At 47.2% G+C, this 20982-nt stretch overlaps 1 protein-coding gene across 5 annotated transcripts in view; it reads right to left on the bottom strand.

Moving 5' to 3' along the window:
• Nucleotides 1-20982, bottom strand: part of MYRF (myelin regulatory factor) — a 124571-nt gene that overhangs the window by 55405 nt on the left and 48184 nt on the right. For 3 of the 5 annotated variants that reach the window (XM_090032282.1, XM_090032280.1, XM_090032284.1), the window contains 4 exons: nucleotides 18504-18565; nucleotides 7221-7539; nucleotides 6293-6465; nucleotides 5789-5912 (listed from right to left, as the gene is read on the bottom strand). In XM_090032282.1, coding sequence (XP_089888408.1) covers nucleotides 5789-5912; nucleotides 6293-6465; nucleotides 7221-7539; nucleotides 18504-18565 — 678 coding nt within the window. Of the gene's footprint in view, nucleotides 1-5788; nucleotides 5913-6292; nucleotides 6466-7220; nucleotides 7540-18503; nucleotides 18566-19586; nucleotides 20512-20982 lie in introns of those variants that run through there. The other 2 variants (XM_090032283.1, XM_090032281.1) reach the window with 2 other exon arrangements.

Here is a 20982-nt window from a genome sequence, read left to right as displayed (position 1 = left end):
AGATCCTAGTCGCCCTGACTGTGAAGTAGTGCCTTCTAATGTCTAGTCTGAACCTACTCTCAAACAACTTATGGCCGTTATTCTTTGTTACTCTGGGAGGCGCTCGGGGGAACAAGGTCTCTCCCATTCCCCACTGGTCCCCCCTACTAAGTTTACAAATGGCCACCAGGTCCCCTCTCAGCCTTCTCTTGTGAAGGCTGAACAGGTTCAGGTCCTGTAGCCTCTCCTCATAGGGTCTGCCCTGCTGTCCCTGGATCATGTGAGTGGTCCTCCTCTGGACCCTCTCAATGCTGTCCACCTCCCATGGTCCCAGGTTTGGTCCAGGTCTCCCATAGCAACAGCCTTTAGGGTCATGGTGAGTGGTGGTCATATTAACCCCCATGCCAGCAGTGGTTCAGGCAGCTGCAGAGAACAACATCTGAGCCACTGCGTCTGCACCATCAGTACACAAGGGTTAATGCTGGCACTGCTGCTGCCACTGCCACCCATCAGGCCACCAGAGGTGGGTCATTTGGGCTGGTGAGAGGCCCCAGAGTCAGGATCTGGCCCACAGGGTCAAATGAGTAAACATAAAAATAATAAAACCCAGTTAACCAGTTAAGCCTCCATTATTAAACCAAGTAGCTGGAACAAGAGCAGCGTTTGATTCCAAACACTCGCACATATACCATTATCCAAAACAAAGGACTTTGCTGGCAGAGGGGTTCTGCTGGCTTTTGTTTTATGACATTTTGTCTACCTGTGAAATTGTGAGACAGAAGACTTTTATCTGAGGGCTAGACCATCTCCTGCTGTTTGAATCCAATTATGTTAGGAGAAATTAAATGTTATGTATTGTTTATAAACAAGATGGCGCTACAGAAGTAACAGACTCCAATATCAAATTTTCCTTCTAAGAGGAGCAACATACAACACCCCCAAACATGGCTAACTGCTTAGGTCAAAAATGGGCTAACACCAGTGTCAGGAGAGGGACCCAGTTTTCAAGGAGAGAAATTATAAGCTGGCATTCCTGTCACACCAAGATGGAGCAAATGTACTCACAGAACTCAAAGAAGGCCAAAAAGAACTAAAGAAAGACCTAAAATAATAGCTGCAGAGTTCATAAAAAGACTTAAAGCACCATCCGGAGGTTCCTGAAAAAGGAAAACATTCAGGGAGAGGCAGAATCTTTGGGTGCAGCCTACCAAATATCTAGACAGATGGGGAAGTCCAACTGCAACACTTCAAGTCTGGAATGGTGAGATGGCTCAGTCAGAGCAGATCAGAGAAGCAACATGAGTCTCATAGACTACAGGTTTTCTGCAGATTCTGGGACATGAAAAAAAGCTTTGGCTAATTTGGAGTTTACTAGCAGAGAGGCTCTACAGCAAAATCCAAAGGAGCACAGAAACCAGATTGAGAAGGAACTCAAAAGGACATACACTGCAGTGAAAGTCAGCTATCAGGATGTGGAATTTGGCAGGTGGCTTAGGCGAGACCACACATTCACAATGATTTTCTTTCCTGTATGTAAACCACAGAGGTCCAATGGGGAGAAGTCAAACTATCCCTGCTTAAATAATGCAAAAGACCATTATCTCTGAGTGGAAAATATTCATAGGAGACTTATTTGACTTAGTTAAACATAACTGTAGAAATTAACAGCTAGAAAGATCTGCATGAAGGGTTTCTAGCCAGTGTGATTAACCCAGTTCTGAAAGTCCAGCAGCAATTACCACCAGAAATTAGACTGAGTTACAAAGAAACCTTCCAAGTCCTTGACATACAATTTAGAGCCAACCACCAGCCTGAGCTGGCCAAAGCACAGCTAAGAGCCACAAGCAAAAGGAAGTGTTTCCACCTACACTAGCGAAAGATCTGTAGAGGCTTATGTTCCTGGTGCACCCAGCAGATGTTTACAATTGAAAGTGGATCCAAAGAACATGGAAAGAGCTGCCTTCTCCACAGGATGAAGCTTGGAACAATGTAAAGTGATGAATCTGAGTTTGTGCGAAGCACCTGCTACATTTGAAAGGCCAGTGGAAAAAGTATTATTAAATACCATTCTTCCCTCTGTCTGTTTGTCAGACATAGGTATTATTCTAAATCTTTGAAACAAGAACTGTACATTGTACATTTTACAAAGGGTGTGAGATAAAATGAAGGCTTCCAGTCTTAGACTGAACACAAAGGAACACAAGAGGTTTTATAGAAGAGGCAGTTTATCTTGGACCCCAAACAGCAAGGGGAGTGTTTCCATTGACAAAAAAGAACCAGCCAAATCTTTCCAGGGATTCTGCACTTTCCATACAAGCAGAAGAAGGTAGGGCACTGCTCCTGTTACTCACGATTTAATTCCTGTGCTTGCCAATTTTGGCAGAGAAAAGGAATCCGTTTCAATGGTTAGCAAAACGTGATTTAGTTTTTAGAACTGAAAAAGGCTCCTGTAGTTAGCTGTTCCTGTCTTGGCCAACTTGCATTTCCAACGTCCTTTCATATTGGACATAGATATAGGTGCTTATGGTAATGGAGGCAAAATTGACACAAAAATACTATGGATTTGAGCAGGCAATGCCCTATTACAGCAAAAGTCTAAGTTCTCCAAAGTTAAAGGAACTCTGAGCTGCAGCTGAATTTAGAGAGCAATTTCATTATTATATGTATGAGAAGAAGTCTGAGGTCAGGAAGGATTGTACGTCCTTGTAGTGGCTCTTTAGATTCAGGAATTCTGAGAGGCACTTTGCACAGTAGTTGGAAAACTTCACTGTCATGATGTCACAGTTATACATAGGGCTGGACCCAAACACAGTAATGCTGATACCTGATCCTGATGGCCTTGCTAGGGAGCTAACTGCAAATGCTGTACTAAGGAGAAGAACAAGGAATTCGTTAGAATCACTGCTGAAGGGGATGACAGTACTCAAAAAAAGATGAATATCTTCTCTTCCCATAACTGCAGATATGCAAATGATCCTGGCACACTGGATGCAATGATGGAAGAATGGAGTTTAGCGCATAAAGGGCTTCCTGAAAGGGAAGCTGTTGTTGCCCTCATCTCGCCTGCTCTTACCTGTGGCACATTATAATGTTTTTGGTGTGTCAATATTGGTCCTTATAGCTGTGGGCAAGGGTTTGAAGTGGTAAATTTGGGGGGTTCCTTTAGCTAATAATCATCTATGAGTGCAGTCAACTGAATTTGATAGTCCAGGAGGCCCTTTCCAATCCAAAGTTCCCATATTCCCAGACTGTTGCATGATGTATCAAACAGCAGCCAAGGAGAGTACAGAGTACCCCTCATTCCTCATACTTCGCATAAACTCAGGACAGATTTCAGTAAACCCCTTTTATGGGGTTCCTGATGAGGAGCAAGAGAATGGGACCATCTGGATAATCCAATAAACGCAATGATCCAGACCTGAAGGATCTCATGTCCTTGCCAGGAAACATCTGAACCTAACCCTTCATACATGGAAAAGTCACATGGGAAAACTTTCAGAAGACAATACCTGGTCTGGTTCTGAAACCCCAGGAGAGAGAAGGGTAGCAGCCCTTAGTTAAAAAGGCCTCAAGAAGAACTGTATAGAGACTATGGACCTGAATAAATAAAATAGCTATAAAGAATACAGCTGACTCTCAAGATTAACCCAAAGTTATCCATAACGACCATTTGAGGAAGAACCATAAGCACAGGACTTCAACAGGCATGATGCCCAAAACTGGGGACAGAAGCTGACTTGGAGAAATTGTTGCAGTAATGAATTCTCCATTAGAAAAGAATTTGTGACAAGCAGATTCAATAGGAACAACACACATTCCTTGGGCAGTCCTTGGAAAGGACCTGTCCCAGGTGGCAAGAGGAGAAAAACTCCAAGGAGATTTGGATGGAAGTATAATTGTTTTGTGTTGGTCATGGGAAAATGTCACAATAGAAAGGTGCAGCAAAAAGATGAATAGTTAAGACTTCAAAACTGGAAACTGATTATAATATTTCTTTTTTCTTACCTGGGATGGGTAATATTTGAGGCATTACTATTTTAAGCTCCATTGGAGTGAGAGGTTCAGAGAAGAGCTATGTTGTTGTGGGTTAGGCATCACTTCAACCCTTCATTTAAGACAGCTGTAAGGAAGAGTTGAGCTCTTTTATCAAAATAGATCATCGTGACTATAGTAGCCTCCAGCTGAAATGCAGGTATTTGTCCTCACCCTAAACAAGGGCAAAGGCAATTCAGCTGTAAGCCAAGGGATCCCACTGGGCATTGTTTTGTAAAAGAAAGGGAGGAAACCAGTAAGCTAAAACCTACGAGACCACAAAAAAGCACGAGATGCAACCAGAACAAGCAGTGAGAGCACGACCTAAGAAAAGACTACTGAGAGAGAAAGAGAGAAAGAACGTTTTTTGGCTGTGTGCTGGCTAAAAGAGGCTTGAAGCTGGAAGCAAGGACTGTCTCCTGCCATTAGATACCTGCCATATACAGAACAGGACTGTGTGTATTCTTTGTCAACAGGCAGGGCTGCAACGAAGATATACATGGCTCCACCATCATTTCTTCTTCCAATAGGAACAACCAACAACGTCACTTGGATCACAGGAGAAGTAACAGGGACATGGGATGGGCTAACCAGCAAATCCCGAATAAGGCAGCCACATGGCACGCATTTTAGCAAGGACTCTTGTACCACTAGGGCCAGCATCCAACCCTCAATAAACAAACCTTCCTGTGGTTCCTTCTTGGGGCTGGCCTCACCAGGGTCCCTTGGACTTTCCCCTAGATGTTGTTCTGGTGAAGCCCAACAACAGTTGCATCTTTTTTGGTATCAGAGATAACAAAAACCCTCCCTGTGCTCTGAAATAGGACCCACAGCAAATACTGGCTGTGTGGAAACACAGGAGGAGAAAGGGGCGTTTACAGGATTAGCAGTTCCTGGAATCCAGCCTGCTGCTTGCCAGTTTTCTGTCACCTTTCTGGAATGCAAGGAGGATTTGCAACAATTTCTTCCTGAACATTCATCTTGCTCATCCCGCCAGCTGCACTTATGCACTCCCTCCACCCCGCCTTGGCCTCTCAGCCTTCCTCTTGGCCCCTCCCTATTCATGTACTGTAAGCCACCCACCCATCCTTCCCTTCCATCTCCATTCTCCTTTATGGCTTCCTAGCATTTCCCTTCCTCCATTTCTCCTTCCTTCTTCCTTTATCTATTCCTTCTTTTCTTTCCATCACTTGTTCCTCCCCACTACTTCTTCCCTTTCTCCTTCCAGCTCCTTCAGTTTTTCCCTCCCACTTCCATCCTTCATGGCACTCCTTGTCTCTGTCTCTCCCTCCTTCCCTCCCTGTCTCACTGTGCTGCTCCCCATCTCTCTCCCAGCTACCAGTGGCTGCTGAGAGCCCTGAGCCCGCTCTTTCAAAACACTACATCTCACACTCAGATGAAAATAGCCATTTTAAAAATCCAAGCTGGAGCTGCAGATCCCTCTAGACTAAACCACACCTCAAAATAGCTGTGCTTAGTGTCACTGGCTCCTGCTCATTTAGGCTGGACTGTGGTCCTGACAGCACATGGGGAGGCTTCCCTTTCCAGCCAAACCTGCCTTTGATGGGACAAGCATACCTATTCCTGGCAAAACTCTCTCACCTTCCCAGTTTGCAAAGAATTAAGTTTCCCCCAAGCAAAATTACATGGGAGACAGCACCCCTCCCCCAGGGCAGGCTGGCTGGGATCCAGGGAACCCAGGACAGTGACCCTTGGGAACCTCTTGCAGGATGAGAGGCATGTGTGGCTGTCTGTGGGGAGTGCAGCAGTTACTCACAGCTCCTTGTAGTTGGCATCGTACAGAGTTGCCCACTTGTTCTGCTGGTGTGGCTGCCACTTTATGGACTGGTAGTTGGGATCCAGGTAAGAGCCATTTAGGCTGTCATTATCTTGAACCAGGCCTGTAACAACAGGAAAATACTGATTTAAACCATTCCATAAGGACTCCTGTCAGGCAAGAGCTCCCTGCACCCCCCATTGCACCCAAAGTAGTATGACGAAAAAGGTCCTCACTGCCTACTCACTCAGCCTGGGGTCCTTTCCCCTGACTGAGAAGCATGGCACAGCTGAGTCTGGGGCCAGGAGAGGAGTTCCCATATTTTGTACGTTCAGTGCTGGGAACTCTGCTCTTGTTCACTTCTCCAAGACAGCACCCCCTGCCTGTGCCCAGCAGACATTTTTCCCCTATTCCATCCCCCATCCCACCTGCTGGCACTGGGGAGGTGTAAGGAACCTGGTATGGTCAGGGGAGCAGGGAGGGGAGGGGGCAAAAAGAACATACCTGGTGAAAGTGCCCCCTGTTGGTGCCAGGGAGGCGTTTGGACTCTGTCAAGGCTGAGTGGCACAGACCCCATACCTGGCTCCTGTTTTATCATCCCGTTGAGCATCTGCGCATTAAGGGTATTGGGGGGCGACTCGGAGTGTTTCCTCTTCTTGGCAGGGTGCACTGGGAGGCTGCAGAGAGTGATCGGGAAAGGAGACCCTGAGCGGCAGGGAAGGCAGCTTATAGGAAAGCATGGACCCTGAAAGGGGGGGGGGTGAGGGTGTGGCGGGGCGGGGTCTCAATGGCCAGTGAGGAAAGGAGAGGAGGGGCTTGAAGATAGGAAACCAGGAAAGGGATTGGTTCCAGGTGCTAAACACTAAACTCTGAGTGCTCTAAGAGCAGAGATGCCCCTAACCTTCCTCTATTAGGGACCCTCTACCTCTACCCTATCACCATACTCCAAACCTCCACAGCCAACGGGCCCCCAACCCTCTCCACCAACAGGCCCCCATTCTGTGACACCCCACTCTACTGTACTCAAGTGCTTCATTACCTACACCACTCCTATGCCCTATGCCACACTGCCACTACACACACTTTCATCATAACTGACCCATGCATCACTGCCATAACCCCCCACTGCCATACCACCATATGCTCCATGCTGTGGACAACCCCTGCCTCATACCATCATGCTGCACAATCATGCTCTCCTTCACCTATTACCCTAAACCTCTGGGCACATTACCATGAAGTCCATTCATACTCCTCTCCATGTGGTGAAACCCAGTAACTTTACTGTCCTAAGGCATAGCTAACCCCCCTATGCCTCCTATCCTCCGTGAGTACTCCCACACTGCACACCAGCACCTCAGAAAAAGCCCTGTAGCACTAGAGGCCCCAGGTTCCCCCATACCCCCCGCCCCTGGCCTCCCCAAGATCTTACTCAGCTCCGTGCTGCTGAAGTAACTGGTGAAGCATCTGGGACTGCTGGGCATGGTGGAGATCACCAGGCGACACACCCTGCCCCATGCCATATGGTGGCATCAGCGGCTCAGCCTTCATGTACATGTCCCGCTGCATGCTGGGATAGTGGGGGTTGTGCGGCGGCGGCTGGTGTGGATGGGGTGGAGGCGGTGGAGGAGGTGGGGGGCCCTGGAGGTGAGGAGGCGGGGGTGGAGGAGGTGGAGGAGGGTGCTCCAACCGGGAAGGGGGGGTCATGTGGCACATGTTCTCAGGGGTCATGGTCCGAAGGAGGTGAGGATCTTCAAAGAAAGAATAATAAAGGGTTTGTAAGAATCAAGTGCAAGACCAGGCATGATTTGTCCCAGCTCTACCACACATAACAGCTACCCTGTCTCCCAATAACAACAGCTTGTTCCAGACCCGCTTCTTCCATCTTGCTGCCCCAGCCCCAATCCATTCCCTCGCAAACCTACTCTCCACCACATCTTCCCTTAGGCCTGGCACAGGCATACTCTGAATCCACCTCTCCCATCTGAATCTAAGATGGTATCTCCACCTGCCCAACCACTTCTAGTATGATTTCTCCTCCCACCTCCTGCTTCTTCAAAGGCCCTGGGGTCCTGTGGGGACAGCTGGTGAATTCTGGTCGATAAGGAGAGTTCCAACCACCCCCTTCTTTTGATAAATTCAACAGTGTCACAGGGCTTTGTCCCTCTGTGCTTGGAAAGAGTTTTGAGGGAGCAGCGGTGAGGACTCCCCCAGCTGGCCAGACATCTCCCAGCAGCTGAAGTACTCAGTGGGCTCATTTCTAAACCAGTCGGCATAATAAGGGGATGACTTCCATCTCAGGTAAGTTTTGAACTGAACAAGTCAAGCCATTCAGCATGACAGCCTCCCCCCCGCAAATCACCCCTCTGTTCCTAGTACATAGGCCATTAATGCCTAAGTAAATGGGCAAAAAGGGACAGCTAACATTCCCTTGTGCTACTGTAACATCAAGAATAAGGGCCTCTGCATACCATTTTGGAGTGTCTGTATCTATATCAAACTACAAGCTCCCTTCTGTTTGACAGAGCCATTTGCATGCCACTGTACTGTGTCTCACCTAATGCCTTTTGAACTGGAATTCCAAGAGGTAATAACAGAGGGCAAACAACATCAAACCCAGGGTTGTTAACCTAGATGGTCTCTTATGCAAATGACATTAACTTGGACAATTAATTGGTTAACATCAGTGGCAGAAGGACATGAACCCCTCCTTCCAGGAGAGCTGGAGCTAGTAACCAAACCATGGGGGCTTGAAGGGGCTCAGGATGGTCAAAAGACTAATGGAATTGCAACTTGTAAAAAGGGAGGTGCTTTCTCCATCTACCCTGAGCGAAGGAGAGAGGCCAAACAACAAAAATGAACAGGAACAAAAGGGTGCAGGGAAAAGCTGGGACCTCTGAAAGGGCCAAACAAAACCCACACGGCTCTCCAAGTAGCATGGGCAGCAAAGGGAAGGATTTGTTTGCAAGTTTTGCTATTTCTTCTATATAGCTGTGTATCTCCTGTGCTTTGCAGACAGCCAAGAAAAATGTCACCCATGCTCTCTCCCCTGGAGTGTGCATCTAGAGTCAGAGAACCAGAAATAGTATCTAAACTTTGTCTAGCCCCAGCTTGGCAGAGTATGTGTGGCTCAAGGGGCTCAGTCCAGTACAGCAGCCTGGCTAAGTGTCCAGTAACAGGAGCCCATCTCAGTTTTTCATAAATCGTAAGTCCAGAAGGGAGCACTGTATTCATCTCATCTGGTCTCCTATATAACTTGGGCTTTAAAACTTCCCTGAACTCCTGGCCCTTCTTGTGCTAGGCACTGTACATACACAGACCAAAGACAGACCCTCCCCAAAGAGCTGACAATCAAAGTCTAGACAAGAGACAGGGTACAACAAGTAAAATGGTGAAGAACAGTGACCACGAGGTGATGATGGACAGTGGGAACAACAGCTATGAGCACACGAACTTGCTACCTAACTGCTGCCAAGTTCCTAAGAGATACAGTTGGGAGATGCACCAGGAAACCAAAGGGGGAACTTTGCTCTCCGATCTCACTTGTTTCACCCACAGTGCCAGCCTCTGGCATGCCTACAGTAGGATCCCACAAGCCCAAACAACTCCCCTCACCCCACATGTAAGAGATCAGCCTGCCTGGCCTCTATCTAGCTTACATGGCACCCCACCTCCATAACATCTGAATGTCTCATGCCTTGAATGTATTTCTCCTCACAACAACCCTTAGCACCCATTTTGCAGATGGGGAACAGAGCTCCAGAGAAGATAAGAGATTTGCCACCCAGGGAGACTGTGGCAGAGCAAGGGATTGAATCTGGGCATTCCAAGCCCTAAACTAGTGTCCAGACCACAGGACTGTCCTTTCTGGCCTCCTGAGCGAGTCACTGCTTTCCCAGTATACTTCTCTTTTATCCTGCAAACATTAGCCACCCTAAAACTCTGATATGGCACAAAACTCCAACCTGCTGTTCTTCTCCTCCATCCCAATCCCTCTAGGCAGCCAGCACTTCAGCTCCAGCTTCCTCTCACAGCCATGCCCACTAACCTCTGCTTCAGACTCCACGCTCACCACATTCCCTTATTCCTACCACAGTCAACGAAAGTTTTCCTTTTCACTTCCTTAGCAGTGACAACAAATGCCTGCAGAGTGGGGACAGACAGGGTGACCTAGCCTCTGACAGTTAAGCCTCTGCAGAGGGCACTTTTGTAGGCATATTTAATTTTCTGATACATACTCTTTAGTTTTAAACCAAGGAAGGACTTTGATCCTAACATTTAAATAAACAAAATGGGAGATTCAAATACACATTCTGCCTGGTCCCCTTCCTATCTATGGGATCAGATATTGAAATCAAGCCACTATCTGAGTTGATTTGACTGTGTCACCATCAAAATAAACGTTTAACAGGTAGAGCTTGGGTATGGATGCAAATGAACTAACTCTCCTGTATTTCACTTTAGGACTTGCTTTGACATTGAGCCCCCTGCAAGCAGAGCTGTGCACCAACAGGGAGCTTGCTACGTAAGTGGGACCTGATAGTACCATTCTCAAAACAATTTACTAATCAGTGGGCACATCTACACGGGACGTTATGGTGCAGTAGCAACAAGCTACTGCACTGTAGCTGGCTGCTACAGAGTTGTAGGGTTGCCAGGCATGAACTGTGATGGCGAAGCTACCGTGCAGTTGTAACAAGCTACTACGCAGTAGTTCATTGCTAGTGAGCAGTAGTATCTAAAAATAACCATGTGGTGACAGAACTATGCAGCAATGCTGGTTACTGTGCAGTCATTTAGTATTTAGTTAAGCAGGTACTAAATGACTGCACAGTAACAACTGCACAGCATGATGCACGTGTAGACACATCCAGTATGGTTCATATCCTGTTGCAAACAGTTTCTCCAAAGTCAATGATACTAATCACAGTAAGAAGCATTATATCCAGTAGTATGTTTCCTGCAGCAGACCCCTGAGTCTTTATAAAGGTCTACCCAGGTTTTATAACTGGACTTGACTGATCATAAGCTAAGTACCTCTCAGTATCCATTGAGGAATAAGGTCAGGGCAAGTTGGGAGTACCACTAAGCTGCTTTGAAGGCATTTGATGCAAAATAAAAGAATGGGAAATATCTGAGAAAGAGTGAAACCATGGGGATCTCTGAACACCTCTCTCCCTTCCTGCAAAAAAAAATTTACATGGAAGCAGAGAAAAAAATGAGCAATCTTAACCCCGAGGATCATCTTCTACTACCAGAAAATTTAAATGTCTGCAAATAAGGCCTTTAATGACAGAAAAGTTCTTGGGGAGTATATGGGAAGTTTAGATCTGGGTCTGAACTTTCCCAGACTCCACTTGGATCAGGTTGATCAGGATTCTTCTCCACCATTAACCTTCACTATAGTCTTCTTCTGCTGATCTACTCCATGACAATAATGAACAAATTATTAAGGAGCAACACTACAGAACCCTGCTTAACATGGAAACTACAGTATAGCCAACTCATTGGTATCACAAGTCACATGATTCTTAGTGCTGTTCCTAAAAGCTGAAGAAAAGGGTAGAAACTAGTGGTTTAATTAATTGAAATCATGGCAACAAATAGTTCCTCTGAAATAAAACATAACCATCGTTGGCATATTGACTAGCAAGAGAGAAAGCATTGATACTCATCTCAAAAGGTGCAGAAAACCAGCATCTGCAGTTTCTTCCAGAGTGAATTTCCTCATCTAAAATTGTTCATGGAACTGGAAAAGCAGAACTTTGGGAAAATTACTGATCCTGGAAGCGAGATGTTTTCCGTGTCTTTCCATCAGAACTGCTCTAGTGAAAACTTAAACCCCCGTTTCAGGGCTTCCAACAGCTCTTTGCCATCAACTTCATTCAGCAGTTTGTCCTCATATTCAGTGCCTCAAAATGGCACAGATCAGTTAGCTCAGTGACAAGCCATCTTTGCCAGCTATGGGCTGGAATGACCCACCTCCAGCCAGAGGGGGATGGGCAGGTGCCAGGACCTCCCTGCAGCTGGTGCTTCTTCCCTCAGCAGCAGTGATAAGCCACCTTAGCCAGCTGCAGGCCACAATGACCCAACTCAGGCTAGAGGTGGGCACCAGGACTTGCCTGCAGTTTGTGCTTCTTCTACTGAATTAGTGATTGTTCCACAAAACTGGAAAGCAAAGATATGAATCTGAAAAGATGAAGTCTTCTATAGTAATTTCATTTCCTTACTGAGGCAGAAAGCACAAGCAATTTAAAAATACAATGGAAACTCTTTAGCCAGACAACATATTTCCAAGCAGAATAAAACCTCTCCATTCTTGAATTTTAAATGCTGCAAAGGAAGAAACAAAGGAATATATAAAAGAACAACTAAAAGAATCAACAGTGGCAGTAGCACAAGAAGGCTGGTCAGACTGAAGGAATGACCTAAGGTTACCAGCATCTACACAGGAAAATCTGTATTCCTGCTTAATAGCATGGTTTTCACATCTAAAAAGAAAACCACAGACCTTGTGTTCTCATTTCTGAAGAGGCCAAGCAAGAATGCACAGAAAAGTGTACACAGGTGGTCTTGGTCATTTAGTAAATGAAAATGAAATGGAAAAAAGAAAAGACGACTAACGTCCTTCGATACAGGCATATGAATGCTGTAAAATAAGAATCTGAAGCACAACATGGATGCTCAGATCTGCAACTGACATCATTCTCGTGGCGTAGGTGGCTGAAAATGGAGGAAGAATGCCTCACCTTCCTGGCTGACCCTTACAGAAATACTCATGCGTTGTGGGCCAGCTGTAAATGGGACAAGTTTCTGACTCCACTGGAGTTACACCAGCCAATGTGAGCTGATGATCTGCCCCTTTGCAGTTACCTTTGATAGTAAGACATGGTCTGCAGTGTAAGCAAGAGAAAGGACTGTGATCAAAACCTATCACAATGTTTTTCACAATGGGCTTTACAGAGGGATCTGAGAGTTTAAAAGGCAACTGAATGAAGTTTTGAAGGAAATTTATGGATTACAGGTGTCTGATGCTGCTCTTGCAGCTTAAGAAAAAAATGGCTCGATACAAATAACAAAGAACTGAAACTGCTGTAGGATAAAATTGAAAAAGTAGATCAAGAAAAGTGATGGGGCATTTCTGTTCCTAAGGTCAATATGACATACCCAAGCGGGGAAAAAAAAAAGCCTACCTGTAATCAATGTAGCTATGCCAGTAAACTCCACTTCCTGGAAAAAGAGCCATTTTGTCAACGTAGTATATACTGCTTAGGGATGTGGTTGCCTCCATTCAGTGATAGAGGCTGCACTTCCAGAAGGATACTTTGCCAATGTAGCTGTACAGCTTCCAATACCTCTGTGGTGCAGACAAGCTCTTAGCCAAAATGACTGACTTTAAATACAACCCAGAACAGGAGAAGGAAGCTTGAAGCATGAAGATTATTGGACAAAGAACTGGACTGGGTCTCAGAAGGCCTGCATTTAAATCCTGGCTTGGTTGCTAGTCTCCTGGGTGACTTGGGGCAAATCACTTCACCTCTGTGCTTCATCCAGGAAACAGAGATAATGGTGGTTGCCATGTGTAAGATGCTGGGAGAACTACTGAAGAAAACTGCTATAGAAGAGCTATAACTGCCCCTTTTCCTAATAAGTAATATAACATGGTCTTGAGTGCTCTCCTTCCTTTCTAACATTCAAACTTTATGATCCAGATTTCTCTCGATTTCTCTGAAGGAGTCTGAGCCAGAATTTGGCGCGTCAAACCGATAGAAAAATGCCAATATAAAATTATAACATCATAGGGTTTGAACACACCTTAAGGACCAATGAATTCAACCCAAGATGGAGGATGGAGGGGGAAACTGTTGCACTTGGAATAATACTCTGCAAACTCCAGTTCAAGCAGCTTAGCAGCAACTGAGCATGTTCCCCACACTTTCGTATTGGTTTGGTCAATACTTCACAATAAAGGAAGCACTGAAAAAGCAAATACACAGAAAGCATCTATCTGTCAGGTCAGCGGAAAGCAAGTGGAAGGGCTACCTAGTTAGTAGGCTGGGGACTCATCTGATATCTTCTGCCTACAAAACTGCAAGCTATTCATCAGAGCAATGGTTGTGATCATCTGTGTGAGAGTTCCAATTATGCTTAAGCAGCAAATGACACAGCCCACGCTTGGTGCTTCAATTCATAAAATCTCCATGGGTTTTTCTGGGGTTTTCCAGTGCTTGGGGTGGGGATTAATGGGAAAAGGAAAAATACCACACACAAGATTTTTCAGATGTGGGGAAATCACCACACACCCTGCTGCTGGAACCTGAATCAGTGACAGTCCTGCCTCCTCCCACAGCCATGGATATTGAGATAGCTGTTACCAGGCCCTCAGTTTCCATGTGTATTCCAGCAGCTCTCACCTCAGACTTGCTTTGTCACCATGATTCTACACAACCTGCTTGCTTTACAGAACAGGCAACACACATTTGTTTTATATACGCCTTTGCCTAAAGGAACGTAGAAGTGTATTTGGGGAACACAGGCTGCATTAGACTGTGACTTCAGACATCCCTATGTTGTTAGAAGCTTCTCTCTGTGGAAGCAAATAACTGGCTTCCAGCCTCTGGCCCTGGGACAGAGACAAGGGGGACAGTGGGCAGAAGTTTCAGATGCAGGGAGAAGCTGTTTCCCCATCATCACTGGAAAAGGAAGTGGACATGTGCACTAGGAACCTCTCATTCCTGGACAACCAGAAGTGGTAGTCCTCCCCACCTCCCACACAACCACAGCAGAGACAAGTTTCATTCCAGGCCTGTAAGATTAAGGGATACCCTCCATAATACCAGGCCTGCCTGAGAGAGAGCATGCGGACAGGAAAGATGCAAGTGCAGCCAGAGAGAACCCTCTCAACAGGGTCCAAATCAGCAAGAGGAGACAAGAGGAGAAAGGCTCAAGTGGTGACATGGAAAAAGTCACAGGTGACCTCAACCACCAGCATTTCCACACTGCTAAAGCCCAGAATGAAAACCGGAAAGCCATCCCAACCTCTTCTAAATCACACCACTGTATGCTGAAGTGGGGACTGCTGCACCAGAGCCAGCCTCCTTGCTGCTAGGAGGTAAACGTGATCCCAGTACCAGACAGGTCCGTAGCAGGCTAGGGAGAAAGTAGGCCTGGGCACCAACTGTGCCCAATGCCACTAGGTAGCAACATCCAGGCAGCTCACAAGGTGAAGTGACCTAGCCTGGAACCTGATCAGGCCCTTTGTAAGGAAATCATAGAATCACAGAAATAGAAATTAAGAGCTGGAAGGGACCATGAAAGATCGAATCCAACCCCCTTGCTCTGGGCAGGAATACTGCTGAGATCAAATGTTCCCAGCAAGGTGTCTGTCCAGTCTCCTCTTGAAGACTTCCAAGGTTGGGGACTGCACCTCATCCTTGGGAAGTCTAGTCCAGAATCTGGTCACCCTTACCATAAAGAAGTTCTTCCTTACATCCAACCTGAAACCATGATCTAACAGTTTATGGCCACTGCTCCTTGTCCTCCCCTGGGGCACCCTCGTGAACAATTCTTCTCCCAGCTCCCAATAGTCACCTTTTCATACTTATAGACAGGCACCAAGTCCCCACTCAATCATCTCTTCCCCAGGCTGAACAGTCCCAGATCCCTTAGTCTTTCCTCATAAGGTTTGTCCTCCAGGCCCTTAATCATTTCTTCTCTGGACCCTTTCAAGATTCTCTGTGTCTTTTTTGAAGTGTGGCGCCCAGAACTGGACACAGTACTCCAGCTGGGGTCTCAACAGCACCAAACAGAGAGGATATATCACCTTCTTAGCCCTGTTCACAATGCATCGACTAATGCATCCCTTTATGCTATTAGCTCCGTTGACTACAGAATTGAACTGTCAGCTCATGATCATTCTGTGATCAACCATAACCCCAAGATCCCTTTTCGCCATTGTGCTGGCCAGCACCGACTGACTAGAGCAAAACTTTCTCAAGATGAATCAGTGGGGCCTGGCCAAGATAACAGTAACCTTCCCCAGGCCCTTCTATTAAGGGCAGGGGAGGGATGTAGCATGGGGCCATATCATTCTGCTTCCTTTAAAGGCTTTTTCCTAACAACAAAAGACTTTTTTGTGCACCATAGAGACATAAGACTACAAGGACATTCCATTGGGACTGTACACACAGGGCCCCTGTGGCAGAATGGGAGGGAGATGCATTATAACAGTGGGAATGCCCTGATGTGGCTGGATCAGAAAGTGTCTATTATAACTATTCTTCTTAGGATCAGAAGTTTGTGGACTTCTCATATTCTGGCTACTTCCTAAAATTGAGCTCCAATCACAGATCAGGCACTTGTCTATGTTTCACAACACATCAGCTACAGGGGACACAAAGAACAGAGACTCAATACAGGTTTGAAGAACAAGGGGATGTCCAGATCACTTCACTGCAATGGGCAGAGCTGACTAATTACAGCTCCACATGCCAAAGCATGATCCTGTTCCATCCTGGAAAAACAGTGAATACAAAATCTGGGGGTGTCTTCTTCCCACTTGCTGCTTGTCGTGACTTAGTGTTAAAGTTGATGGCATGTTACAAAAGTTGGTACACCAGCATTTTTTCAGGGAGTTGATCAAGGTGGAATACTGAGCTGCCTGATAGGTGGAACTAGATCTGGTCCTATTTTTCTTTTTTTCATTTCCTCACCTCGATACAGGGCTTTACATTTGTTAGGGAAGGATCTCACTTTACTGACACCCACAGCACCCAGCTCTGCTCCTGTCCCCTCCAGTTTTGGTTCCATGTGCAATTCTGACCAGTCCTGAACTCAGTCTTATGAAATATGTGACAAGACACAACATAACTCAGTTGTGCAAAGTGCAGAAAAGACCTAGGTAGCTTTCAGTCCAGCTGATTGAGAAGAGAAACCCCAGAACAGTCCTTGGCTAGAGATCAGCTAGGAAACAGGATCATCACAGGGAGATAAAGAGAAGTTTTTTCATCATGATAGGAGCTCCACAACCAATCCAAAAAGTGCTCAAAGTAGTACTCCAGTAGGTCATTGAGAAACACCACAGCCTTTGCAGCACAATCAGGTAATGCAGGTTTGCAACTGCTAGCTAGGACTCTAGCTGAGATAAACTATGTTGCTTCTAAAGCACTGTGGAGGGAAACATGGAGCCAGTTCTGGGTACCTGCTATTCCTGCCATACCATGGGATAATGGAATGGCTGGGCTCCATCTTCCGCATCTCATGGAGACTCTGCTTTTTGATGTTCATGTATTTCTAGCCACAAAGCAGTGGAAAAGACCACACATACTAGCAAGACCACGTCTAATGCAGTAAGCTTGCCATCCCCAGCAGTGGTACCCTGAAGCATGCTGCACTGCTCAGAGTGGTCTGCCACCTAATCCAGAAGCAGTGGAGTTGCATCTCTGTGCTGCCAAACATGGCCTAACATATCATGGAGGCAGGCTCACTGCCCTGGCTATCAGCTGCACTAAAAGACTGGCCTGAAGTGCTGTGTAAATGTGGCTACACAGCTTTCAGTCTAGAAGCAACATAAATCAGCACGGCATGCTTGTGGGCGCTGCTGCCGGGGCATGGGTTGTCCGTGGAGATAAGTTCTTAGTTCTACATCTGAACCAGGGCCCAGACATGCTGCATACATACAGCCCCATCCAAGCCAGGCAAAACCAGGTCCCAGGCACTGAACTCCTGCCTCAAGAGAAATTAGCCAATCAAGACCTGTTCTCCAGAGCCTCTCCTCCTGCTCTCCTAAAGTGAAGGTGGTGCTGCTTTGGCAGCAAGGGAGCGCAGCTCTCCCTGCAGTAACCCGGCCTCTTTGTTATATTTAAGGAAGGGCCAGGAGGAATTCCAAGGATTTTTTTGGTAAGATAAACAGAACTCTTGACCTCTTCCAGGGAGAAAAGAGAAGGAACTGTTCCCAGTGTGAACTGGGTTGGAGTCTGAAAAGAGGGTGCTACTGACAGGGCAGCAGGGGGAACCTGGAGCACCCTCCCACACCTTTCTACCCACCCGCCATGGGTAGCCGGCCATCAAGGGAGTGGAATGTTGCCACAGGGACTATGCCACATCCACCCGCTTCCTCCAACCCACGCAGAGCCAAGCAGGCCTGACCCGCCTTCTTGGCGGGGGTGGAAAACAGCCTCTGGGAGGGGCTCCCTGTTCCCCCGCCCTTCGCAGAAGACAGATGGAAGCTCCTTGCGACCGGCTGGGCTCGCTGAAGGAGCAGGAAGGCTCAGAAAGAACTTACCGCTGAAGGGCAAGTTCATGGCTGCCTCCTCCAGTCAGGCTTCATTGCTGGGATGTGCTCTCTCTCGCACTTCGTCCCTCACTCAGGCAGGGTCAGTCCCCCAGTACAGACACCAGTGAAAGGAGACTTGCCCACTCCATTTCACACTCTACCTAGGAGTAGTCCCTCTCTCCTGCTCTCTGTGCACCTCTCTTCCTCTCCTGTTCCTCCTCTCTCCTTCACGGCTCTCTCTTTCTCTCCCGCTTTCAAAGACTAGCAGGAGAACAATAGGGGAAAGTCTAGGGATATTTACTAACTGATAATCTCTCCACGTATTGCAGCCGGCTGTTTTCCCCTGTCTGATAAAGATTTCAGAGCCAACCACTCTCATGAAGCATGGAGGGGGAGGATGTTGGGTTTGAGTTTGGGGCTTTTTTTTTTTTAAGCACTTACCATTCACCTGCTGAGGGGAGTACGCTTCTGATCCGGAGTCCGGGGGAGAGTCAGGTAAAGTGCTGGGGAGCGATTGAGAAAAAGGAAAGAAGAGAAGGTCATTCCAAGGGAGCTTCCAACAGGACTGATCCATTCAGTCTGCTCACTGCCCGCCCCGGACTCCAGGACAAAACCCAAGCTAGCAGTACAGCAGATGCCTCTTGCTGCCCAGACTCCTGCTGGCAGAGGCTGGTGCCCAAGGCACCGGCAGCTGCCTTGCACCAGCCCCTATACCTAGGAGAGACTGGGACTGAAGTAGCTGTGAACTGCCCTCCAGCTCTTCCCTATAGACAGAGCTACTAGCCAGCACTTCCACAGTATGCTCTTCAACACTAGGGCTGGGGAAGTCTGGGACTGGGGTTTCAGGAAGCCCTACATATCCCAGTGCCCCAACCACCCTGACTACCATAAGCCTTGGTGGGGAAGGAGTCGCGGTGCCTCTGGAGGTGGAGCCTTGACACCATTCCCTACAGCACCTCCTTCTGGGAGGGGCTGGGAGCACTTGGAGTAGCATTCACTGCTCCTGCACCACCCCCCACAGTGCCTGCTTTGATTTTATTTATAAGCATTTCACTTTATAGCCATTCTGCTGACCTGCTAATAAGACTCCTCTCTTTGCTTAGCAGCTCCTGTCCAGTTAAAAGAAGCCAAACAGAAATGTATCTGTTCCCCAGAAAAAGATCATTTGCTTCTCCGCAAATAAAAAGGAGGCTCTGGGGGAGCCTGGCTCTATTCCGGGATCTGAGGCATGAAAGCGAAGGCTGTGAGCCCAAGGGCCAGACTCTGCTCTCACTCACAGCTGTACGAAGGCAAAGCAACTCCACAGGAGCCTGGGGTGCTCCTCTGGGTTTACACCACTGCCACAGAGGGTGGAATCCAGCCCTATTTCTGCAAAATCCAGCATGAATAGGAAACTCTCTGGGCCTAACCAAAAGTACTGAGCCTGCAGACAGAAAGACTGACAACCAGCTTCCTGTGTGCTAAGTGGTACTTGGGAAACAGACCAGGATTTTATTTAGTTGTTATTTATCTATTTTGACTCACACCATGGGGCCAATGCAGGCTCTGGGCATCTGGACACTTCACATCTGGAGGTTCGCAATCCAACTCAGTTTGTTCCATATTCTCCTTTTCTGTGCTCCTCGCACAACAGTCAAGGCTAAACTCCTCCTCCCCAATCTTCCCACCCTTCAGGAAAGAGACAGGCCTTGTGATCCACCATACAGATCAAAAAAGGGAGGGCTCTGTCAGATTGAGTGCCAGCGCATGCCCTCCCCTCACCTAATCACAGCTATTAGAGATGGTTAGCCATGTTAGTCTGAAGTCATGCAGATCCCTCTCTAAAGTCATGCAGATGGCTAACCAACTTGGTGGCTTATACAAGATGTTCTGGGAGACCCAACCCAGTCTCTGATGGTCATGTATTCCCCAGCACATAAGCCACTGCCACAGATGACTACAAGAGGCAGCCTCAGCACAGACTGCCAAGACGAAACAGGTCTCAGAAGCCAAAAGGCACCTCTCAGCCTATGCCTGGCTGAGGCACCAGGGTACTGAGAGTACGTAGGCTCAGACTGTTATTGCCTGGAATGTCGCTGGGGATGGTGTCTCCAATTTGTTTCACTAACCTAACTGTAGCCTAACTGTACTTAAGCTTAACTGTACCTAAGGAAGTAGACAACTTTACCCACTTCTCCATCAAGTCAGGTTTCACAACAGGCCTGTCACCTTAAGCACTCCACCCCAGCCTGCAGAACAGCTTAGTCTTCGGCAGCTTTTGCTGTGCTGTCTCATCCCATGCTTCCTCTCTCTCCCAAACCCTCATTCCTTCTTAGAGTGAAATTGCTGACAGGGTCATCTCCTCCTTCCCCCGAGGACGTTCTCCCTCTACTCCCAGACAGCCAGGAGCAAATTACTTCCAGACACACAAGCTTAGCCCTGTAAGTGTGTCCCACCATACAGCCATGCCAGGGTCCAGGAACCAGGTGTGCACACAAAACCCCAAGCCCCTCATAGAATAAACAGTACAGCAGGCCAGATGAGCCATCAGAAAGAGACTTGAGAAAGAGTGTGTGGTGAACTGGGGTCTTGCAGAAGAATGTACACAAACCTCTCTGAAAAAATGTCTAAGTTAGACCTCTCTCTTCACCCCAAAGATGCTTCACACCATGATGTAATCAGATCTTGAGAGTTACAAAGGCTCCAGATTTAAGGTGGCAGGTTGCCTAAGAAATGGGACTGATGCCAGCTAAGTCTTTTTATTAAGGGTTTGAGGGAAGAGAGGGAAAAAAAATCAACCAACTAAAAGGTGGTGAGCCTGTTTCCTGCTCTCTGCACCACCACCAGGGGGGCATTCTTTTGGATCTGGGTCTTGCAGGCTCCCTTATGTGCCTTCTGCTCCTCTTCCATATTAGTAGGCCCTCTCTCTCTGCCCTTACTT

This window comes from Crocodylus siamensis, chromosome 2 (assembly GCF_052110815.1).
Source record: "Crocodylus siamensis isolate JL-2025a chromosome 2, ASM5211081v1, whole genome shotgun sequence".
NCBI classification, from domain to species: Eukaryota; Metazoa; Chordata; order Crocodylia; family Crocodylidae; genus Crocodylus; species Crocodylus siamensis.
This window is presented reverse-complemented; position numbering and strand designations above follow the sequence as displayed.